At 39.4% G+C, this 17,953-nt stretch overlaps 1 protein-coding gene and 1 non-coding gene across 4 annotated transcripts in view; one reads left to right on the top strand and one right to left on the bottom strand.

Annotated features, from left to right (window-relative positions):
- CAB39L (calcium binding protein 39-like) overlaps positions 1-16,038 on the top strand; it is a 126,554-nt gene extending 110,516 nt beyond the window's left edge. For all 3 annotated transcript variants that reach the window (XM_008569927.1, XM_008569928.1, XM_008569926.1), the window contains 2 exons: positions 2,647-2,790; positions 13,736-16,038. In XM_008569927.1, coding sequence (XP_008568149.1) covers positions 2,647-2,790; positions 13,736-13,915 — 324 coding nt within the window. In that variant the 3' untranslated portion in view covers positions 13,916-16,038. The remainder of the gene's footprint in view (positions 1-2,646; positions 2,791-13,735) is intronic.
- On the bottom strand, positions 10,424-10,496 carry TRNAI-GAU. The gene has a single exon. It is a non-coding gene; the product is annotated as a tRNA-Ile (tRNA).
- Positions 16,039-17,953: the final 1,915 nt, after the last annotated feature.

Here is a 17,953-nt window from a genome sequence, read left to right as displayed (position 1 = left end):
AGCGTGCACTGAAATGGTGCTGTCAGATCCTCTTACAGGGGACAGGTTACCCTTCGTCTTGAAAACATATGTATGTAATGGATTGTAGCTGCTTGGCTGTTTAAATAAGATGGCATTTTATCTATCTTTGTAATCTCTTTTTCAAAGATTGCCTATCATATTGTGCTCTGGATATGCTTATTCAGTAATAAAACTGCTTTCCATTCTGTGTTTTGTGGAGAGGACTCTGTTTTGGTAGGACTTTTATTTCCCAACAATATCCAACACACATCATATAGTTAGGTTGTAAGGAGTCCAAACATGAGCAAGATTTGAAACATAGCCTTTGAATAGGCTGACAAATAACGCTAGCGAGAGAGAAGAGGAAAGGCTTCCCTAAACACAGCATATGAGCTAGTTCTGAAAAGAGGGGTAAGATTTGGACAGGCAGAGATGAGGTGAAAGCATTTCTCAAAAAATTGAAGCCACAGAGGCAGACTGAGGGGGAGGGAGTCAAGGAAAGGAAATGGTAGGAATGACTGATTCCAGATCACAGAGGGCTTTGATGCCATCTTAAGGAGTTTACATTTTTTCCTAAATCCATAGGACTCTAGGGGTTGGTTTGTTTATTCATTCACTTTATAAGTGGAATTAGTAACAAATACAGCTGATTTTCAGAAAGTTTACTTTGACATAATGTGCAGAATGGATTGGATTGGGTAAAGATGAAGGAGAGACCATTTTGCATGCTGTTGCACTAGTCCAGCTGAAAGGTAGTGAGGGTTTGAATAAGAATATTGGCTGTAAAGAGGTATGTTCAAGAGACATTTAAAAACAGAAAATTGGCAGATTTTGGATGTAGATTTGGTGTGGAGAGTAAGGGAAAGAAATGAGCTGAGGAAGACTTCAGCTCTCTGCCCTAGGGGACTGGCAGATCCTGATGTCATTGACAAAAGGAAGAAAGGGAATTGGTTTTAGAGATAAGTGTAATGGGCCAGCAAGGTGTTCAAGTGGGGCTGCCTAGTGGGCAGTTAGAAATGTGTGTGTAAGGGCCAGCCCGTGGCTCATTTGGGAGAGTGTGGTGCTGATAACATCAAGGCCACAGGTTTGGATCTTATATAGGGATGGCCGGTTAACTCACTTGGGAGAGCATGGTGCTGACAACACCAAGTCAGGGTTAAGATCCCCTTACCAGTCATCTTTTTAAAAAAAAAAAGAAAGAAAGAAAGAAAGAAAGAAAGAAATGTGCGTGTAGAGTTCAGAAGAGATGTAGATTTGAGAGACATCTTCCTAGGTGTTACAGTTGAGCCCCTGGATATAGACGAGACTGCTAGGAGATAAAAGATAAGAGATCCAAGTATACAGCCTGGAAAACTCCTGCATATGTTGTGCAGAAGGAAGAGGAACCAGTAAAAGAGGCAGCAAAGGCCCAAGTTGCTAGAGGTAAGAAATCAGAAGAATGCAGTAGCCATGAAACCAAGAGCAAAGAAAGTTTCCAGAAGAGTATTTAGTTAGCTTTAGATGCTGCAGAGAGATTAAGGGGGATGAGGATTAACAATTTAATAACACAGTTGCTATTCCATATGTATAAGAATAATAAGTGATCAGCTAACATCCAGCAGTGGTCATCCTTTTTTTCAGGTTTAACAAATGTTATTTTTGTGCACTAAAATAACCTTAAATGTGTACTTCTTTGTTAAATAGAAAAAAGGTGCATCATAGTGAAGGCGGTTGTTTACTGACAGCCAGACACACACACATGCGTATCTCCCTGCATACACAATGTGGGGCTCCATTGTGATAGACAGCTAAGCCCTCAGTTTGATGTACTTTCTCCTCTCATCCAGAGTTTCTGTAACCACATAATGATGTATTAGTATCCTGAGGCCTCCAGAAAAAGTTCAGTATATAGAACAACTGAAAACTAAGTATGTCTTTTATATAAAATTATGTTGGGATATGTTTCAGCCTCCTGGTTGCTGAAGCTTTAGGAATTGCTACCATTGCAGTGAGAGCAAAAGTTTCTGAAGTAGAGCAACAGTACTCTCAGCCATGCTGCTGAATGGTCTTCAACTATTCTCACTTTGGGTGTTTCTGTTTTATTTTAGAGTAGTGCTACATTTTGGGAACTATTAATTTGTCACCAGAAAATGTTTTGCTTTACTTTTCTTAATAAAAACTTGCTGCACTTATTAAATTTGATATGGATTCAGGGTCAATAATTTTTTTCTGGCTTTATATCTGGTTTTATAATAAAAGTCAGGGGAAAGTTAAGAGTCACTTAACATAGACTTTCTAGTAAGCTACTAGAGTACAGTCGATTTCCCTATTCCTATTTTACCTGAATGCCTAAAGAACAATACATTAGTGCAAAGCAAGATAATTAAAGTAAGTGATGAAAATAATAAATTCATTTCTGGCTAGCTCTAGGTGAGCTGTTGCAATGACTGGCTTTAAAAAATGCATTAAGTACTGAGGTTAGCAAAACTGTGTAAATAACTTTACTGCTTTTATGCTTGTGCTTTAAGATATACTTACATAATCTCCAATTTTTTTTCATGACACCATTCTTACTCACATTTGTATTTTGTTTTTCAGTGAGAAGTGAGATATATTTTAACTAAGGTGACTCTGAGATTACATCTCTAATTTTGTGTTTTCTTGTAGCTGCTAGGTGAACTGATCCTAGACCGCCATAACTTTGTCATTATGACAAAGTATATCAGCAAGCCAGAGAACCTGAAACTGATGATGAACCTCCTTCGAGATAAAAGTCCCAACATCCAGTTTGAAGCCTTTCATGTTTTTAAGGTAAAGTACAGTCTATGAAAATAATGTTGTGAGCATTATCTTTGTTTCAAATAGCAAACTCCCTACTTTCTTTATACTTCAGAGAAAATTAAATAGGCAGGCTTTCTGTTTTGCATTTAGATGAAATTTTAGTTATCTAATGAATGCCCATTTCATTAAGCTATCTTAATTAATGTATCTTCTAAAAGGGATACTAGCTAATCCACGCCTCTAAATATTTTTTTTTTCCACTGAGAGACGGGTGATGCTATTTCCCAAAAGTTACTAAAACGGTCAGTAATTGAGTTAGACCCCAGACTCTGAGGGTCAATCTCTGAATGCTTTGCTTTCTGCAAGCTCCATCTCTCTGAACCTTTAATGAAGCTCTGAAGAAATACAAAAGTACTGCTCACTTTATTAATGATTTAGAAATATTATTTGTTATAATGCATTTTGCTATGATAGAAAATTAGCCCCTATAACATCTGGGTTTTTTTCTTCTATATTTTTTCTTTAGCATAAGAATAATAAAATCACCACCCAAAAACTTTAGATAATGGATTTTAAAAAAAAAAAAAGTAGGGTAGGGGGGAGAAATCTAATCTGTAATTGTATACTCTGTAATGATTCTATTTTAAACATTTTGGTAAATTTACTTTTCCTGTGCACATATTTGAGGGGCTTTTCTATAGCTTTACTCACATTGTACAAACAATTGATGTCCTGATTTTATTCCATACATAAATATTTTCATTATTGCTATATATAATTTTTAGAGCCAGTAGTTTTATTGGTATCATAGTTTATCATTGGGTGTATTTATTCTGTTTACTTAAATAGTCCTGTGTCACTGATATTTAGGTTATTTTCCATTTTTCCTACTATAATTAATGCTTCAGTGTGCATTTTATGCATCTGGCTAGCTTTTCCCCTATGCAGGATTATGGTATTATTTTCTCCCTTCCAAGTACTAACCAGGCGGGATCCTGCTTAGCTTCCCGGATCAGATGAGATCAGGCACGTTCTGGATGGTGTGGCCATAGACTTTAGGATTATTTTCTTATGATAAATATCTAGAGCAGAATTAAGGGTTCAGATAGTCCTAGGCTTTTTTTGGCCTTTATAATGTATATTGTGATAGAATTTATAAGTCTATAAATGGGAGACATGGCAATTTATAAAGGTAATTGTTGCTTTTAGAGATAAAAAAAAAGTTTTAGTCGGTCTTTCAGCCGCCAGATACCTGTTGTCCAAAAAGCCACTAGAGCAATTAAAGTTTTAAGTTATAAATTCCATTCAATTCCATTTGAAATCCCAACAGGAGTTTTCCTGAAACTTGACAAGCCGACTCTAAAATTTGTATGGTATAGCATTAGCCTAGGGTTATCTGTGGCAATTGTGAAAAATGAGGTAGGGGAATCCACCCTACCAGATATTAAGATTTATTGTGGATTTATAATAAATGAAGACAGTATTGTATTGACACAGAGATAAATAAATAAAACAGAGTAGAAGGCCCAGAAATAAACATATATAAATATGTAACTTGGTATTCGATAGTAGAAAGATTACGAATCAGTGAAGTAAGGGTTAACTGTACAAAAAATGGTTCTAGGATAATGGGTTATCCATATAGAAAACCCTACCCTCTACCATACACAGAAATAAATTCTAGGTAAAAATCTACACTTAAAAAGCAAAAATTTTTAACATTTAAAAGAGAAAATAGATGACTGTCTTTATGATGTCAAGGTGGGAGGAATTCCTTTAAAAAGAAAAAAAAATAACAAATCATAATTTAAAATATTGATGCGTGATGTCATTAAAATATAAAACCTCTGTTCAGAAAAGACATCATAAGCAAAGTGAAAAGACAGGATAGAATGTGACACATATAACTGGCAAATCATTAAGAAAAAGACAATTCAACAGAAAAACGGGCAAAGGATACAAGTTGGTAATTTACAGATCAGTAAACCTAATTGGCCAATAAATAGGGAAAGATGCTTATTTTACTTATAATTGTGGAAATGGCCATTAAAATTTCAATGAGATATCACTCTATGTCCTCAATATTGGCAACAATGTTTAAGTCTAACAATATCAAATTTTTGTAAGATTGGAGAGCAATGGGAACTCATACACTGTGTAAATTGGTACAACCACTTTGGAGAGGAGTTTATAGCAAAATAATGAATTGGAATCTCTGAAATCCATTTCTCGGCAATTTCCTAGAGACACTCTTGGACATGTGCATAAAAAGTCCTGTACGAAGATGTTTATTGCAATATTATTTAGAATGATATAAAATGGGAAAAAACATAAATGGGTATCAATGGGAGACTGGGAAAATCAGTTGTGCTGTATTCATACAATGGCATACAGGAATGGATTAAAATAAATGGAGTTATGTGGATCAGAGTGGCTAAATCCCAGAAACATTTTATTGTGTGGAATAAGCAAATGTTAAAAAGATGTCATTCATCTGAAGTTTGAAGTTCATGCAAAACAGTACTCTGTATGGATTTATATATAAGCAGTTATAGCCTAAAAACATTCATGGGAACAGCAAGTACCAAATTCAGGATAGCGGTCATCTCAAAAGAAGGGCTAGGGACGAGAGTGAATGATATAATGGAGAAGCATCCAACAACTTTCAATTATATCTGTAATGTTTTATTTTATTAAAAAATCTGAAGGTTAAGTATAGCAATAATGTTAGATTTTGATAGAGCTGTAGGTGGCAACATGAAGTCTGATATGTTATTTCCTGTACTCTTCTCTGTGTTAGAATTTCATAAAAAGTAAAGAAATTGGATGAACAAAAATAGAGTGCTGTAGGACTAGAATATGCCTACACATTATAAAATTACAAATAGCTACATGCACAGGAAAAAATGCTGAAAGAATGTACAGCAAATTTGGGGTGGAGGAATTATGTAAGTGATTTTTTTACTTTCTTTGTTTCCCTAATTGTCCACTTGCATAATCAGAGTGATAAGAATGGTGGCAATGAGGAGGAGGAGCTCAGGGGATTCTAGAGATATTTTAGAGCATCCTGAACTTCTAAGCTGCTGGCCTCCATCACCTCCCTCCCTTCCCAGGGTTTAAATTTTTCCCTTGATGTGCAGCGGGGTCCAATACATTGTTTTTGTGGGGTCATCAGTGCTCATACACTCCAAACTAGCTTGCAGATTCAGGGATCAGGTCCTTTCTTAAATAGGAAAAAAAGTTAAATGTCTCTGATCAGTACCAACAAGTATTGTGTTCAGATATTCTAAATACTTTATTACTCACTTATTCAAATGAATTTGAATTGAATAAGAATATAGTTGCCTTATTTTACACTTTCATGGACTGGAATTTTGCTTTGTAACAGGAGCATGTACAAAGCTTCCCTGGCTTACAGCATGCGTCAAAGACAGGGCAGCAAAACAGAAGACTGACCTCTCTATACCTCAATTTGGCTCAAATCTCTCTTGGCAAAATAGGATCTGAATGAAGTTAATGAATATGTGTGTAAGATATTGATTTTTTATTTTTCATAGAAAGCATTCAGATTAAAATGAAGAACAAAATATTTTTAGTTTTCTGAACTAAAAATATTTGAGTTGTGGTCATGATATGTGTCTTCTCATGATGCTTGAGAACTCCATAAATCACATTTCTGAGACGTGTTCTGTAAACTCAGGGATACAGGCAATGAGACTGCATTCTGAAAAGAGAAGTCATGCGTAGTTTCATTTGTTTAATTTGTTTTGAGGGTTGAAAGTGGATTTTTTTAAAAAATGGGGACAGCAGAAAGAGAACCAAGAAAGTTTCTATATTAGACATAATATTCCAGAGACTTGGTTCCCCACACCTTGCATTAGAAGTGCATTCCCTGTGATCAGTGGTTCATCTCAAGTCTTTACATGTACACTTCAGTGTCCAGCTGCCCCAAGGGATGCACTATTGTATTAGTTGCCTCCAGTCAACAATTCCCTACAGAGGCAGTGTTCATAAAAAATAAAAAGGCAAAAAAACCATAAAAAATAAAAATACAGAAAATTTTAAAACATGAAAACAATATTTTTCTTATATTTATGGTACAGTACATGGATTCAATGGAATTGATCCAATGATGCCTGTCTGCATATTCCACTACATTTTACATTTATTTTGGATTGAAACAGAAGCTTAGTTTGTCCATTATATTTAATCCTTTTTTTTTTTTAGAAAGACTGTTATGAGTTATGTAGTTACGACAAAATGCCACATGATTTTTAGTTAAAACTTCATAGCAACTCCCTTGTAAACAAATGGTAACTAGAGGAGACACACATTTTGGCTTCAATATGTGATTTCCTAACACACTAATAGGTATTTTATAAACATCAGGCATTTTGTGTAACAATATAAACAAGCCTGGAATAGCTTTTCCTTATATATGTAACCAGTTTAGCTTATTGTGGTGAAATTTACACAACATAAAATTCACTATTTTAACCATTTTAAAGTGTACAATTCAATGACATTTAGTATATTTACAGTGTTGCACAACCATCACCAATATCTAATTCCAGAACATTTCATCATCTGAAAAGGGAACTCTGTAATCATTAAGCAATCACTCCCCATTTTCCCTTACCTCCAGACCATGGCAACCACTAATCTGCTTTCTGACTTTCTGGATCCGCCTATTCTAATATTTCATATAAATGGAATCCTGCAATATGTGGCCTTCTGTGCCTGATTTTTCTCATTAGCATAATGTTTTCGAGGTTCATCCATGTTGTAGCATGATCAATCAGTACATCATTTTTTTTTTTGTCCTTTTTGAGACCCGCCGCACCGCACTCAGCCAGTGAGCGCTGTGAGTGCACCGGTCATCCCTATATAGGATCTGAACCCGCGGCGGGAGCGCTTGTGCGCTCCCAGCGCCGCACCCTCCCGAGTGCGCCACGGGCTCAGCCCCATTTTTTTTAAATGACCAAATAATACTCCATTGCATGGATACATCACAATTTGTTTAGCCATTTGTCAATTGATGGACATTTGGATTGTTTCCACTTTCGACTCTTATGAATAGTGCTGCTATGAATATTGGTGGGAAAATTTTTGTTTGAACAAATGTTTTCCATTCATAGGAATGGAATTGCTCAGTCGTATGGTAATTCAATGTTTGACTTATTGAGGAACCACCAAACTGTTTTTCACAGAGGCTGCGCCATTTTACATTCCCACCAGGAATGTGTGGGGTTCCAGTTCCTCCCCATCTTTGCAACACTTGGTATTGTCTTTTTTTCCTTCATGGTAGCCATCCTGGTGGGTATGAAGTGGCATCTCATTGTGGTTTTGATTTACCTTTCCCTAGTGACTAGTGATGCTGAACATTTTTTTATGTGTTTTATTGGCCATTTGTATATCTTCTTTGGAGAAATGTATATTCAGGTCCTTTGCCCTTTAAAAATGAGTTGTTTTTTGTTATTAATTTGTAAGAGTTCTTTGTATATTCTGGATACAAGACACTGATTAGATACATGATTTGCAATGTTTTTTTCTCATCTGTCTGTTGTCTTTTCACTCTCTTGATAGTGTCCTTTGATGGACAAAGGTATTAAATTTTTATGCACTTCACTTTATCTATTTTTTCTTTTGTTGCTTATGCTTTTGGTGTTATATCTAAGAAACCATTGCCAAATCAAAGTACGTGAATATGTACCCCTGTATTTCCCTTGTAAGTTTTATTAGCTGTTATATTTAGGTCTTTGATTGATTTTGAGTTAATTTTGTTTATGGTGTAAGTAAGGTAAGGGGTTAAATTCATTCTGGATATCTGGTTGTCCCATGTTGAGTGTTTTTATCATGAAAGGGTGTTGGATTTTGTCAAATACCTTTTCTGTATCAATTGAGATGATGTGTCGTTTTTCTTCATTCTATTAATGTGGCACATTAGTTTCCTAGGGTGGCTATAACAAAGTACTACAGGCTGAGTAGTGTAAAATAATGGAAATTGGGCCAGCCCATGGCTCACTTGGGAGAGTGTGGTGCTGATAACACCAAGGCCGTGGGTTCGGATCCCTAAATAGGGATAGCTGGTTAGCTCACTTGGGAGAGTGTGGTGCTGCCTACACCAAACCAAGGGTTAAGAACCTCTTACCAGTCATCTTTTTAAAAAACAAACAAAAAAACAATGGAAATTTATTCTCTCACAGCTTTGGAGTGAACGGTGGCCACAAGTTCTAGAGGCCAGAAATCTAACATCAAGGTGTTGGCAGTGTTGTCTCCTTCAGAGGGCCTTGAGGGAGAATCTTTCCATGCCTCTTTCCTAGCTTCTGGTGGTTGCCAGCAATTCTTAGTGTTTCTTGGCTTACAGATGTGTCACTCCAATCTCTATCTCTATACTCATGTCTTCACATGGCATTCTCCTCTCTATATCCCTATATGTCTCCACGTTCAAAGTTCCCTCTTTTTATAAAGACACCAGTCATTGGATTAGGACCCACCTTCACCCAATATGGCCTCTTCTTAACTTGATTACATCTGTAAAGCCTCTATTTCCAAATAAGATCGCATTCACAGGTACCAGGGGCTAGAACTTGAACATAACTTTTTTGGGGAATACAGTTCAACCCCAGTTCACATGGTGTGTTACATTGATTGATTTTCTTATGTTGAACCACCTTTGTATTTCTGGAATAAATCCCACTTGGTCATGGTATATGATCCTTTTAATATGCTTCTGGACTTGGTTTGCTAGTATTTTGTTAAGGATTTTGCATCTTTATTCATAAAGGATAGTGGTCTGTAGGTTTCTTGTGCTGTCTTTATCTGGCTTTGGAATCAGGGTAATGCTGGCTCGAATTAGTTAGGAAGTTCCCTTCCCTTCTGTTTTTTGGTAGAATTTGAGAAAAATTGGTGTTAATTCTTCTTTAAAAGTTTGGTAGAATTTACCAGTGAAATCATCTGGTCCTGGTCTTTTCTTCCTCGGGAGTTTTTGATTACTGGATTTTATTTCCTGTTATGGATCTGTTCAGATTTTCTATTTCTTCTTGAGTCAATTGGGTAGTTTGTGTGTTTCTAGGAATTTGGTCATTTCGTCTAGGTTATCTAATTTATTGGCATACAGTTGTTCATAGTATTCTCTCATAATCCTATTTTATTTCTATAAGATTGTTAATAATGTTTCCACTTTCATTTCTGATTTCAATAACTTGAGTCCTCTCTTTTTTTTTCTTTGTCAGTCTAGTTAAAGGTTTGTCAATTTGTTGATCTTTTTAAAGAACCAACTTTTGGTTTCATTGATTCTCTCTATTGTTTTTCTGTCCTCTATTTTGTTTGTCTCCACTCTAATCTTTATTGTTTCCTTCCTGTGTTTCTTTGGTTTAGTTTGTTCTTTTTCTAGTTCATTAATGTGTAAAATTGGGTTATTGATCTGAGATCTTCCTTTCTTTCTTTTTTCTTTTTCTTTATTTTCTGTGGGGGCAGCTGGCTGGTACAAAGATCCAAATCCTTTACCTAGGTGTTATCAGCACCACACTTTAACCAAGTGATCTAACTGCCAGCCAGAGATCTTTCTTTTTCAATGTAGGCATTTACAGCTATAAATTTTCCCCTGAGCACTGCTTTTGTTGCACCCTGTAAGTTTTGTTTTTTGTTTGTTTTTCGCAGCTGGCTGGTACAGGGTTCAAACCTGGACCTTGGTGTTATCAGCACCACGCTCTAAACAGCTGAGCTAACCAGCCAGCCCACACATTCTGTAAGCTTTGGCATGTTGTATTTTCATTTTCATTAGTCTCAAGATATTTTTTCATATCCTTTGTTGAAGAGGTTTAAGTCCCACTGGTTGTTTAAGAGGAGCTCAAGATACTTTATAACCCAGAAAGTCAAGGATCAGTTCTTTCTTGTCTCCTCATGTCTGTAGACCCACCAAGCAGAAGTTTGGGAGATCCTTTTCCTTCTCTGTTATGGGTCCCTTGTCCTGGTTGAATGGTGGGCTTACTGTAAGCAGTGAGGGCTACTAAGAGTTTGTTTCATTGTGAATTACTAATGATCATGGGTACGTGCAGTTTTCCCACAAGGTGCTTTGCGTTACTTAGCACTTGCTGAGTGAGCGAATACCCAAGGCCTTTGATGGAAAGTACCAAAACACGAAAACTTAATACATCATATTTCTATCCCTATATATGAACATTTCAGAAATAAATTGGTCAAATGAGCTGAGTATCAGGGATTTGTGGGTTTTGGTTTCCATCTCTGAACCTCACCTGGCAAAGTGTCACAATTTATCAGTCCTCACAAATGCAAACAAGCATCCGCAGTTTAGTCCCAACTTCAGCCCTTACTAGCTCTGTGAGCCTGGCAAGAGCTGTGATGATAACAGCTGATACCTCTTGAATACCTGCCATGTGCCAGGCCCTGTTCTAATGTATATATGAGAATACACGTAGTATTCTCATTAGTCCTCACAGTCACCTAATGACATGTAGGTACTGTCATCATTCCCATTTTCCTGATGAAGAAACTGAGGTGCAGTGAGGTGAATAAGTTTTGCATGATCGTGCAGCTAATAAGCAGTGATGCTGGGATTTGGGCCCAGGTAGTGTGCCTCAGAGTCTGTGCTGTTAACCATAATACTGTGTGGTCAAGTTTCTTAGCCTCACTAAGCCTGGGTTTCCTTAAATATCAAATGGGGATAACAGTTATTATGCTTCAGGGCTGTTGTGAGGATTAAGTGGTCTGATGAGTGTGAAGCCCTTCACTCATTGAGTGAAAATAACCAGCTGGTAGGGCTGCGAATGGGCAGCACAAGGTCAGTTGACCAGAACTAAAGCAATGGGGCAGTGACAAGGCCTTGAATTAAGTTCAGGTGCTTTGCCCCCAGCAGTCGTGAATCCCCACACTGCAGTGACAACAGAAGGCCTTCGGGAGACTTAACCTGTGTCCATGCCTCTCTCAAGCCAGCCAGGTAGAGGTACTCTTATTTCTAGATAACAAAACTTTGGCTCAGAGATGAAAAGGATTTGTTTGTGGACACATGACTAATAAGTAGAAAAGGTGGGATTTGAACCCAGGTGAGACTGTGTGCAGAGCCAGCGTCCTAGAGCCTGCACTGCCTTAGCTCCCGCAGTTTCCACATTCTCTTCTCACTGTTGCTCCATGTCCCCACCTCCACTCACCTCAGGGCTTCTGCTGATACAATTCCATTTTTCTGGATTACCTTCTCTTGTTACCACCACGAGTAACAGTTCTCTGAGTCACTCATGGACAGGCTCCTGTGCTGCCTACTCCACGGGAGGAAATCTAATGACATCTCCACCTCCCTCCGCTGCCTTTATTCCCTCCCTCACTGGTACTTAAATCCTCACGTAGTTTTCTCCTTCCCCACACTTGCTGGGTGGAGGAACCTAAGGCTCAACCTTCCTGCCCCCACTACCCCATGACCAAGCCTCATCACAGTGTGACCCCTGCAGAGTTGTGCACTGCTGGGCCTGCAGGTGGGGGGTGAGGGCACGTGGCTGCTGGGAGCCCTTGGCCCTTTGGAGGAATCAGAAGCCCAGTACATGACACTAGAGAGCTCTCTAGGGGTCAGAGACCCTTCGATCTGTATCCTGGTCATATCGTCATACATGTAGCAGTAAGTACGGAGTGTGTCCATTACAAAATAGTGCACCAATCAATATTATAGTTTTGAGTTATTATGTACTGTTATTATAGTAATTGCTGTTTTTTTTATAATATAGCTGAGTTATTAGTCCAGGATTGTGGTCTCCACCGGGAGTGCACATAAGAATCTTTGTGAAACTTTATAAAAATACAGAATGCCAGACCTCCACTTCAGGTCTGTTGAGTTGGAATCTCTGGGAGATGGGGTCTGGACTGTTGTAATTTTTAAAGCTCCACATACATGAGAAAACAGACAGTGGTGAACTCAGGGAGGGAAAGTGAGAAGAGGACTGTTCACATTTGTCATTTTTGAATTGTGAGCCAGGTGAATATATTACCTGTTCAGAAAATAAATTATTTTTTATTTATTTATTTATTTATTTATTTTGTCTTTTTGTCTTTTTTCATGTCCGGCAACAGATCGCAACCCTCAGTGTTGCCCCCGTACTGGACCGGGGACCGGCAACGGGATCGCAACCCTTGGCGCTGCTCCTGCGCCTCGCTCAGCCAGTGAGCGGGAACCGGTCTGCATGTGGGATCCGAACCCTCGGGCGGGAGTGCCGCCGCGCTTCCCAAGCGGCGCACTATCCAGTGCGCCACCGGGCCGGCCCAATAAATTATTTTTTAAAAATAAACTTACTAGGGCCGGCCCAGTGGCGCACTGGAGAGTGCGCTGCTTGGGAGCGTGGCAGCGCTCCCGCCGAGGGTTCAGATCCCATGTGGAGACCGGTTCCCGCTCACTGGCTGAGCGCGGTGCGGGCGCGACACTGAGGGTTGCGATCCCGTTGCCGGTCAGTAAAAAAAAGACAAAAAGGAAAAAAAAAATAAGCTTACTAAAAATACTCTATGTTATGTTTTCATATATACATAGTAGGAGGAAAAGGATAAAAATGTGTAGGAGATGGTGTAGCACACTGCTGGGTGTGAGAATGGAGCGGGGAAGGTGTGTGTTTGGTTCCATCTGTAATGTTTTATTTCTTTAAAAAGAGATTTGAAGCAAAAAGACAAAATCTGTTCAGTTTGTGTGGTGAATATATTGGTGTGTTATGTTATTTTCTGTTTGAAACATTTTATAGTTCAAAACAAACATTTAAAATTAAAATAAAGAAAAAGTAAAAAATGTTCTCAGATAGCTCAATGTGCTCCTGGCAAGAGGTTAATAGGAAAGGTGAATTTACTGATTTTCCTCAATAAGGAGGTTTATAATCAGGGGCTTTCTGTGTTTCAATAACGCAAGTCACACGTGAAACACGAGTAGGGTCTGTGAGGTCCCTGACCTGTAGTCCCTGTCCTAGGTATGTGTTTCTTTACATTTCAGGTATTCGTGGCCAGTCCTCACAAAACGCAGCCTATTGTGGAGATTCTATTAAAAAATCAACCCAAACTCATTGAGTTTCTGAGCAGCTTCCAAAAGGAGAGGACGGATGATGAGCAGTTCACTGACGAGAAGAACTACTTGATTAAACAAATCCGTGACTTGAAAAAAACGGGCCCTTGAAGGTCTCACTGTTTCCTGCCACAGTCATTCGTCTCATTCATCCAATTTGTCCAATAAGTGTCATTTCAAAAAGTCATCATTCTTGGGAAGGCTTTGGAGGTGCCTGTTTTTTCTCAATTTTTCTGGGTAGATGGAATATAAACATTTGAATGGAAAAAAATTAACCTAGAATAATATATTCATTTTAATCCAGTCTGTGATTATTTATGTGAAATCAAAGGCATTGTATTAGACGTTGATAAAAGCAGTTTTAACTTGCAGACCCAAGCCCTCTGTCACCATGAGCCACCAAGTGGGTGCCACCAAGTGGGGGCACCACCTGAGTCTTCAGGGAGGACTGAGTTCTCAGGGGAGAACTGGGAATGGGGTCAGGAGGTGCAAAGTTGCTTTACCTATCTGCACTTAGACAAACAGATTTCTTAAGGCACTGAGAGATCTCAGAAGATAAGTTTAATGTTTTCAGTCATTATGTGTCCTTCTGTTCCTGCCCAGTATGCATTGACTGTAGTTAGTGGGTCCTAACCTCCTGGGGAACCTATGCCCTCCTCTGAGCCCAGCCCCGCTTTCTGCTCACTGTCCCACACTCCGTCCCAGCAGAGCTCCTCAGTACCCTGACTGTGGCCCATGTCTGCTCCTCCTGCAGTCAGGTTAGCATGGGAGCAACTGTGTAGGAACAGGATGGATCAACAAGGGTCACGGGTCATCGAGGACCCACGGGGTGTGACCTGCTCACTGGAGAACTGCGAACAGATGGTCTAGATAGAGTTGCTACTGTTCCACATTGACTTCTGGAAGGTAAGGGGGTGTCGGAATACTTCACTCATAATTGTCATTATGGGAAGAAAGCTTTGTGGTGTAAGTGTGTTTTGGAGTAGGAATTGTTGCCCAGGAGGTACAAAACCATGGGTCCAGCAGGATAACTTTTATCAATAAGGGGACATCACCCTTGGAAGGGGAAATGATTATGATTAATGCATGGAAAAATTCTCAAATGACTAAAAATTCTTTTTTTAAAAAAAATTGTTTTCTAATAAGCTGTCATTCTATAATTGCCCATCAAAGTCTTCAGTGAAAAGAGAAAAACCTATAAATTTTGGTCCCCAATTTTCTGTTGCATACTAGGACGATAAGGAGTTGTGTTCCTTATAAAAAAGGCATGGAAGCAAAAAATAAATTCAAAAAGGTCATGGTTTATTTTCAGACATCAAGTGTATAAAATGGAATTTTAAAGCTATTTTGCAAGACATTAAAGGTACGATTGCTAATCTGTATTTTTATAATTCTGTTTTTGAATTATGAGTTGTTACCTTCATAGGAACCCTTGCTTTTTACAATACTTGGTTGCTGTGTTCTTTTTCTTCAGCCAGATATTTCTTTACCCACAGAGGGGAAGAGAAATGAATTCTCCAGGATTGGTGCCCCTTGTAGATTTTGCACCTGAAGAATTACCTGGCAAAGCTTCAGCCTTCTTGGCTGGGGCGCAGGTGTGTTTTGCTTTTGGGCCCAGCGTGGAATCCTGAGGCAGATGGCTGGGGCCTGCTGTGCCTCCTCGTGGCAGCACTGCCCAGTGCCAGCGAGTGAGGTTCAGCGGCAGCCCCTGATGATCTGCATTCTCTCTAGCCACCGAAGTCAGACTGTTTTTATAGCATTCCCAGAGTCTCTTAGAATTTGACTTTTCTGGTTTAGCTTATTTGATTAAAAGAGATGAGTGTAAATATTTTTTTAAATGAAGGTACAATAGCCACTGGAAATGTATTTGATTGCTTAATACTGTTCCACAACATCATGGGACACATGTTTTCAATTTGGAAAGCAAGGCCTTGTTATAACTTTTTTTTGATAAAGCATATTTTGTTTCTTTTGGGCTTGAATTAGTTCTTTCCTAGCAACTCCTTATCCTAGCTCAATGCCTGTCAAACAGAAAATTAGAGTCTGGGGTTTTGTTGTGATATGAATTTGTAAATTATTAATGCAAAAAGGGGAGCAGGAAACAGTCAAAATCTGTTTGCACAGAGTTCACTGTAAATATTGTGAGGATTAAATTTTGAAAAGGTCATATTTAATAAGCTGTTTCAAAAGCAAACGTTTAAATAAAGACTGACTAAATAAAAAGGTACCACGTACTCCTTGCTCTGTTTTATTCCTCTACATGTCGTTGCCTATGTTCTTGTCACTTCTACAAACAGGGAAAGCCCCAGCTGAAGGGCAGACCAGCCCTGTAGGGCCTAAGACTCACTGAGGCCTAGCACTGTCTTTCCACTCTCTGCCAGCCAGTGACCCTGTCCATCACATCCCACCGTCCAAGTGATGCTGACTGCTGGTGAATGAGGGCCACCTGTCAGTCACTAAATCTGCACATCCCATTATTGGTGCACAGCTAGGTTTAACTCTCCCAGATCCAACATGAGATGCACTAGAGACAAACCCATGGTGGCCTAAAGCCAAGCTCCTGTCCTTTTTCCCTCTTTCGTCCTCATGGCTGTGAACCAAGCACACCCCAGGTGTTGAGAACTAACGAGCTGCTGTCCCCTGATGCTGCCGGGGAGGCTCCCAGTTGTTAAGGTCCCAGAGTGAGGCCAGCAAGGGCTGAGATCACAATGTTCTTGGACGAGGCTCTAGGCTAAAGCCAGGCATCTGCCCAAGTGTTCGGATTACTCCTGGAGAAAAGGCTCAGCAGCGCACGCCTGTTATAAATGCTCCTGACTCCCAGCCTTGTGGGTTCTCACCCTCTGATGGCTCTGGAGAATAGTATGTGTGCCCAGGAGGGGCCGGGAGCTTTTCAAAGCCCCGTCACTAGCCGTACTGGTTTGTCTGTGCATTTCCCGCTAGACACAGCTGCTCTGAGTCATGGTGCAGTCTGGAAGTTACACAAAACCTGAAAGTGACTGTAATAATGTGAAGGAAAATGAAATTCAAAAACTACTGTAATTGTTTTTAAAGTGAAAAGATAGTTGTTTCAAAATAGATTTACAGATCTTGCTAGTCATATTATATTTTATTATTATATTGTCTTTTACTTGTTTTTCTGTTTCATCCAAAAAATATAGTACATATGACATGAATAATCACCATGTTTTCATGGGTGTTCTTTCAGGAAGGTTTTTAAAAAAAAATTTTTTTTGATGGCTGGCTGGTAAGGGGATCCAAACCCGTGACCCTGGCATCACCAGCACCACGCCCTCCCAAGTGAGCCAACTGGCTGGGCCTCAGGAAGGTTTTGGACATTTTAGTGAGGGCTCACAGTTGGATAAAAGTCTGAAACTTAAACTATAAGGAAACCTTGAAAAGCTAGACTTAGTCTGCCTAAGAAGATTGAGAAGATTAAAGATTGGATGTGAACAAGGACAGTGTTTTGTTTTGGAAATATGGAAACTGCTGTTGTGTAGCTGCCATCATTAAAGCAGAACAAAACACAATGGCAAGCCTGGCCTGCACTAAGCCTGTACAGACATCTCACTTAAGTCTCCACTTGGTGGAAGAAGAACATGGAACCACTGGAAGGGTGAGTAACTTGCTCCAGATCCAACGGGTGGCAGTGGAGCCAGCATTTAGGGCCAGGTCTGACCCCAAAGCTGGGCTGCAGGTCCAAACCACCTCCTGCCAGGCCTGCTCCTCAGGTCTCCACCTGGGTCAGACATGTCATTTCCTCATGGCCCCATGAAAAAGAGGAAGTCCTGGATGCCAGGGCTAAAGGATAACTCAATGGAAAGATTTTAAAAGTTAGATTCATGCAGGAGAGTAACTTTACTCCACTTAGTTATCTGAGTTCGGAAGATCAAATTAGACCTCTGTAGGGTAGGGGCATTTGACCTTGAACATCTCCATTATGTTGAGCCATCCCTTTGCTGAAGTGAGCAGGACCGAAGCCATGTTGGGACCGAAAGCTGCCTGGGCTGCAGTGGTGGGAGGATTTTTAAAAGGACAGTTTTTTCCTCTTCACTCTTTCTTTCCATCCCCTGACTTTCTTACCTCACTCACTAAGTAGGAAAACAAGGCTGAGAAGCTAATAGAGCCATCCCTTTGCTGAAGTGAGCAGGA

This window comes from Galeopterus variegatus, unplaced genomic scaffold (genome assembly GCF_000696425.1).
Source record: "Galeopterus variegatus unplaced genomic scaffold, G_variegatus-3.0.2 Scaffold545, whole genome shotgun sequence".
NCBI classification, from domain to species: domain Eukaryota; kingdom Metazoa; phylum Chordata; class Mammalia; order Dermoptera; family Cynocephalidae; genus Galeopterus; species Galeopterus variegatus.
Note: the sequence above shows the minus strand (reverse complement) of the source record. Positions and strands in the feature narration are given on the sequence as shown.